Here is a 6,816-nt window from a genome sequence, read left to right as displayed (position 1 = left end):
GCACAATGTCATTTAGGCCAGCTTCTTCATTTTCTTCAGCTACAACGTTCACTGTGTATTTTTCCAGCAGTCTGGATGCCCCTGGGCACCTTGCTGTCACTCATAGGTCCCCCCGTTTAATGAACCCCAACTTCATATACTTGCAGTAAGCCAAGTACACGGGTTGATATTGTCCCCTCTGTCATCTAATGGAACCACATTTAGTTGGTCTGTGTGTGACTCGAAATGTTTAATAGTGAGAGATTTAAAAATGTACTCAAATCACTTGACAAACTCAAGCGCCCCCCCCAAGTCTCTGTAAAAGTTACATGGCACGAAAAGCAGTCGTATACAACCCAGTATTTCTCAGTATTATATTTCACAAAGCCCCCCCCAGGAAAGAGAAAACATTTTGCGCCCCCCCTTCACTTGCCACACTGACCATAAATAAGATAATTATCCATAAAAATTGTTTAAGTATACTCAAAACAATGTCTTTTTTAAAAATGACAAAAAGAAAAAGCAATATATGCAAACTTTCAACAATTGTTAACTACTTTTTTGTTTTTTAACAGCGTTTATACAGGTTCAAGGTTTGTCTAAGGAGAAAAAGTTCCTGAAAAAAAGATGCCAATCCTTATTTTATCACAATTACACTTCACATTGCAAAAACAAATCCTTGGGGTCATTCACGCCGACCCGGGCTTTACCCCCCCCACACACACTATTTGAGAAGCACTGCCCTAACCTCAACCAAAAAGGAATTCAAACCTATATTCTTAAAGCAAGTCTTGCTCCTCAAAAATGTAGAAAAAAAATAAGGGCCTACATTATTTTTTTCCCCTTCTAACGTCTCAAATAGAGAGCTGATCAGATGGGAGGAGGGAAAAAAAAAGTTACATTTTGCTGCTTGGTACAAATTCAAACCCACCACAAAACAGAAAGCCATATGCAAACAGAACATATTGAGTAGAATTCGGTTTAGAGCTTACCTCACTGAAAAGACACACCGTGATTCTCATGGCAATGCAACCCCTGAATTTTATTAAATTACACATGGTGTCCAACAGGGATCGGTACTTGCTTTTCTATAGTTTAGCATCATTGTGCTCCCACCTGGTGATATTATATGTAACAATTAGTTTATTACTACGCTGATGATGGCCAACGATATACAGTAAGCCTTTAGAAATAGAAAATACATGTAATTGCTGTAACCTGGAGGCCTGCCTTTCAGAGATTAAACATTGGACGTCTTCCAATGTTCTGCTTCTCAATCCCAGTTAAACAGGGATGTTGATTATTGGCCCCACTCATCATCAGAACCAAATTAAGAACACCATCCAGTGCCTTGATGAATGTACTATTACACAAAATGACTGCAAAAAAACCTTGGCGTAATATTCTACTCAACTCTTCAAATGCACATTAAGAACATTATGAGAAACTGCTTTTTTTGACCTTGTAATATTGCCAAGATTCACTCTGTCCTATCTTATCTCCCAGCAATGCAGAAAAAGGAATTCTTGCATTTCTCACACCCTGCCTAGACTCCTGTAATGTATTGTACTCTGGTCTTCCCATGTCTTGCATCATAAGTTTGCAGTCAGTACAAAATGGCGCAGCGAGAGTCCTCAGGAGGACAAAAATGTTCGATCGCTTTGCCCCAGTACTAGCCAACTTGCATTGGCTCCCGGTATGCCTGTTATGCGATTTCAAGCTTCTGTTAATTACTTAAAAAATTCTAAACGGCTTAGCAACTCCCTATCTCTTCAAATTAGTAATTCCGTATATTATGTCCTGAAAACTTTGGTCATAAGACACCAGTTTGTTCATGTTACCGAGAAACAAAAAAACAAAAAACAAAAAAAATCGACATTTGTTTCGTGTGGCACAGTGTGTTATTTTAGCACTCAGCATCTATTGCAGCTTTTTCAGCCTGAAAGGGAATCCTCCCATTTGCGGTCCCTTCAAGGTTTTCTATTTTTCTGAAGATGGGTTTTGGAGTTTTTCCCTTAACCTTCTGGGAGATTTAAGAAGATGCGGTTGAGAATTTGTGATTTTCTCTGTGACACAGGGGCTATACAACTAAATTTAACTTGACGTCCAGCCACATAAATAATACACATTTATCTTGTCTGGGGTACTAAAAATACTCAATGTTTCAGGGCTATTAGCAGCTTTTGGGGGTGATTAAGCTAAGGCATTTACTGCCATCTAGTGGGTGAATGTGTAAACTGCAATATCAAGTTGAGTATTGTTCATAACGCATGCAGACTCTTCTCGCCACTTGGAAGTACAAGAGACCTATGAAGCAGAGAATTCATTTTTATTGACACAAAAAATACAATCATGGCATGGCACAAAGATGATACAATCATCAACCTTCCTGAGCAATGACAACACATGCATTTGAATGAGAACGTAGATCCCCCGTACATAGATCATCACTATCAAATTAAAAAGAAATTTCAAGAAATGTGACGTTGACGAAACGGTTGTATCAGAAATGACAACTGTGCATATCCTTCCTTTCCTTGAACTAGATCACCATGTGATCCGATTCTAAGCAAAATCAAAACGAAATTACTCTTGATTTGGGTGTGTGCCTTTGAAAACTATCTACTGTTGCCCTGTGTGCTAAGTTTTTGCCATGTCATGAGTGAATTTGTTTTAATTTATTTTGTTTATTAAAACATGAATTGTGATTTCAAAATAATTGTGATTATTTGACGATTGTGCAGTCCTACATCAAAATATATTTTCTTTGTGGTCAAATACATTAGATACAATGTCCTTGACCCAACTTTCTGTTCACCACTCCGCCGCACCAAATAGCAAATCATGTTTCAAGTGACCAGAAATCTGAAATCAAGATTTCCTATTGAGATCATTTGACATTGAAACACACACACACACACACACACACACACACACACACGCGCACACCATTAAAACAGACTGGCAAACGATGCCTCAAGAATTAATTAAACGCCTATAGAAAAGTTGTTTGAGTTGGGCCTTTGCTGCTTGATCCATATTTCAAACGCAATATTGAAATCTGAGAGCCATGTTTACTAGAGAGTACACAGAAAATATTGATTTTGGTGTTCCCCTTTAAATCGTAAAGTGACTAAGGCATCACTGCCATCTTGTGGGTGGATTTGTAAACGTGTTTGCGTGGGGTTCCAGGCCTCCCTCAGTCAAGTATTAGATATGTTTGTACAGTTTCCTCCCCACTGGGAGTCCATTGAGACCCATGAGAAGCGCCTGTCAAATTCAATACATTTTATTGAGACTTAGAAAATTGCAGTGATACAAAATATGTTAAACACCGACCGGGGCAAGGTCTTTAAGGAGAGGGCTGCTGCAAACCCTGCAAGTTCAATGTAAAATGAAAAAGTATTAAGATGGATTCAATTAATAAAATCAGGCAGTGATGTAAAGCGGCCGAGTAAACTCACCATTTCCACATCTTCAATAAGGACCAACTTGTCGTGAACCTCAAGGTCACTCTCGGTGTTGTTGTGAGAGTGGAACTCTTCACTGTCAGTCTCGACAGAACTTGGCTGGGAAAATATCAAAGTGAGGTGGTCAACTCTTAATATGCATGGACTGATAGAATTTAAAAATGTGAGCCAGGGCCATTTACACCATGCTATACCAAACTGGGGGGGCGGGACATGTCAAACCTCATAATCAGGATCCTTCTCGGGACTCTCATCACCGAGCTCCTGTGTAAGCGCTTCCACCCAGGTCTGGTACTCCTCTTCGTCATCATCGTCCTCCAAGTCATCTTGCTTCCTCTTGCTGCCCTTCCCACAAGGTTTGGTTGGAGAGACTCTTATTTCTGTTTTTTTGGAAACAGAAACGCAACATTCAGAATCAAGAGCTGCACTTGGGGGGGGGGGGGCTTTATTTTGGACAGCAGCAAGGGTACAAAAAAATAAATTGTGAAAGACGCAATGCATTGACTCATTCGACTTTAGTACCAATGCATATCAAATTAGATTTTGTTGGAGAGATACATCTTAATATATATGTATATATATTATTCATTCCCCATGCACCATTTACTGTTTAATTCTCTCAGCCAGAGCTGGCATGAAGAAATTCAACTAACATGGTGTCAGATGCTTGTCACAGGTAAACAAAATTATTCGTTTCCATGTGAGAAACTAGTAGATACCTGGGGAGAGGGTGTTGCCAATGGCAGTGAGAGGAGTAAAACCCAGAGCACTCAGCAGCCAGTGGGGCAGGAAATTGCGAATCAGTCGGGTGACTGGATGCAGGCGCTTTCGAACGGTGATGCATTGGCGTGCAGGACTGGAGACAGGCGCAACCTGCCGCTTGGGTTGCCTGAACCCTAGCACCCACCAAAAGCCGTTATATGCATGGACCTATGAACATGGGGAAGAGGAAGAAAAATACCGTTTTATTCCAAAAGTTTCTTTACAGAATTAGATGTGCCAAGAACAACAACAACAACAAAAACAACAAAGCACAGATCTCCACCAAGCACAACTTTATATCAAATGTTTTAGTGGCATATTGCACGCACACAATACTCATTCTGAAAAAAAAAAGAAGTTTGTTGGATTATCACATTCAAGGAAATCAACTGTAAAACTATAAAGTCTTTGAAGTCTCGAGGCCTCAGTTTTCCTCAAAACACGACACACAATACACACTTGATTTAAAATATATAAATAATAGCCTAATGAAAACTCTTACCATGAGCAATAAGAGATATCTTAATCATAACTTCAAGAACGAAGGCAGTTAGCTTGGCAACAGGGTTTACCTAAAAGCTTGTTACTGAACGACTATTGTCGCGTGATTAAGCAAACGATGCCCGAAATGACGCCAGTTAAAAAAAAAAAACTTAAAGGGAATAAAGTAAAACACAACCAACGGAAAAAACATTACGAATGTTTTATATATTGTTTCTTCATAAAAAAAGAAGGGAGTGCTAATAAGCTAACACTATCCGTAAACTGAGACACGTGACGTACCACCACTTTGAAAGGCCAGAAGAGCCCCCGCAGAACGGAGCGAAGCAAACCATGACGCCCCACCTCCACAGCAGCCTGTCCACAAGAACAAACAGGTGAAACACGCGCACAAACACGTCAGAACTAATGACTATTCCAAAAATAAATAAATAAAGTTACGGTACCTGGGTAGTCTGCTCTACAATCTCGCTGCCGGGCTCATCCTGCGTGGCTATCATGCTTGCGGGCCAAGTACGCGCTCAAGGCCGTCGAGACGGCCTGCCGACAAAACAAGCACCTCCAACAACGCTCACAAATTCATCAAATATACCCTCGAGATTATTGTCTTCAGCCGAACACAGCCAACGGGCGCACCGGGCTGCAATAAACTCAAGCCAATCCACACGTGGCAGCAATTAACGATGGGCACGTGACTCAGCAGGAAGTAGTGATCTTAAAGGCGCCCTTTTCAAATAACGCCCCCCCCCCCCCCCCAAAAAAAAGATGTAGCTGTGTGATAGATAGATAGATAGATAGATAGATAGATAGATAGATAGATAGATAGATAGATAGATAGATAGATAGATAGATAGATACTGTGTGCATCTGTATAAAGCATGGGTCCTCAAAAAGGAGATCCCCGAGGGCCTGACTACAGAGGTTCATGAAAACATTTGGGTGTTTTGGTATTTATTTAGTTTACTTTTTAACAGTTACAGATGTTTGTCTGACTTGTGTCTGTAGGTAACATGCTAGCTAATGTTAGTTTTTATCTTTAGCATATTATATACAGTATGTGTTTAGCTCGTTAGCATTTTTGTTTGTACGTGTCAGCATATGCAACTGGTTTACATTTAAAATCATCCTCGTTTGCATCTAATTAACATTTTCTATTGAAAAGAATACCATTTGTAATCCAGTTATATGATTGATTTAATCCACACAATTTATATATATATATATATATATATATATATATATATATATATATATATATATATATATATATATATATATATATATATATATATATATATATGTGTGTGTGTGTGTGTGTGTGTGTGTGTGTGTGTGTGTGTCTGTGTGTGTGTGGGTGCGTGCGTGCGTGTGTGTGTGTGTACATTACACAAATTGTGTGGATTCAATCAATCAATATAGATGAGTGAGAGCTGTACTACTGTCACAAGTAAATTAAAGAAGTTACACTTATTTTTCTACCTAGATATAAGCCAATGTAATATCTTGGTAAAACAGAACATTGGGTTTTTAATGTTAAAAAAAGTGTCCACTTCCTTTTATTTAATGTTAAATTCCAAAAGTATTCATGACTCCAATAAAGCAATGAAATCAACCATCTTAATGTATTTTTTAAACTATAATCATTTATAAACTTCATCAGGTGATGAAGCCGGCAAAGATAAAGCGGCATTTTATTTTATAATGCAAAATAATTGTCATATGTTTAGTATTATTATGCCACACAATGAAATTCTTATTCTGTTCACATCCCTGAACAGCAGACTACGTTCCATGATCGATCAATAAATAAATAGCAATAAGAATAGCAATAAAACAACAGCAGAAGTAATGGTGCTAATAATATAGTGCAAACAGCATGTCGTGCAAAATATTATTTATGCATGTAGGAAGAGTCAGATCAGTGCTTGAGAGATTTGTTAAGAATCCGGATGGTTTGTGGGTGGAAGCTGCCATTCCTGGCCCTCAGGCTCCTGTAACGTCATCCTGATGGCAGCAGTTCGAACAGATCGTTTTGTGGGCATATAGCAAGTTGGATTATTGGTGACTGACATGTTGGATAAACCTATTCTTACTTATACACCCT

At 39.0% G+C, this 6,816-nt stretch overlaps 1 protein-coding gene across 1 annotated transcript; it reads right to left on the bottom strand.

Annotated features, from left to right (window-relative positions):
• Window positions 1–2,287: 2,287 nt before the first annotated feature.
• Window positions 2,288–5,414, bottom strand: org (oogenesis-related gene). Its single transcript, XM_088426030.1, has 6 exons — window positions 5,159–5,414; window positions 4,995–5,069; window positions 4,169–4,379; window positions 3,672–3,829; window positions 3,444–3,548; window positions 2,288–3,355 (listed from the first exon to the last, which is right to left on the bottom strand). Exons 1-6 carry the CDS (start codon window positions 5,210–5,212, stop codon window positions 3,332–3,334), a joined length of 627 nt encoding a protein of 208 aa, XP_088282156.1. The 5' UTR covers window positions 5,213–5,414; the 3' UTR covers window positions 2,288–3,331.
• Between the last annotated feature and the right edge of the window lie 1,402 nt (window positions 5,415–6,816).

This window comes from Hippichthys cyanospilos, chromosome 10 (genome assembly GCF_059441005.1).
Source record: "Hippichthys cyanospilos isolate Australia breed blue-spotted pipefish chromosome 10, RoL_Hcya_1.0, whole genome shotgun sequence".
Taxonomy (NCBI): domain Eukaryota; kingdom Metazoa; phylum Chordata; class Actinopteri; order Syngnathiformes; family Syngnathidae; genus Hippichthys; species Hippichthys cyanospilos.
The sequence above is the reverse complement of the archived record's forward strand: the minus strand, read 5'-3'. Positions and strand labels throughout refer to the sequence as shown.

Coding starts and splice junctions, on each gene's coding strand:
- org (XM_088426030.1), bottom strand. CDS start 5,212: ATGATAGCCACGCAGGATGAGCCCGGCAGCGAGATTGTAGAGCAGACT. Junction 5,070..5,158: donor TTGTAGAGCAGACTACCCAG/GTACCGTAACTT, acceptor TCTTGTGGACAG/GCTGCTGTGGAGGTGGGGCG. Junction 3,356..3,443: donor TTATTGAAGATGTGGAAATG/GTGAGTTTACTC, acceptor TTGAACTTGCAG/GGTTTGCAGCAGCCCTCTCC.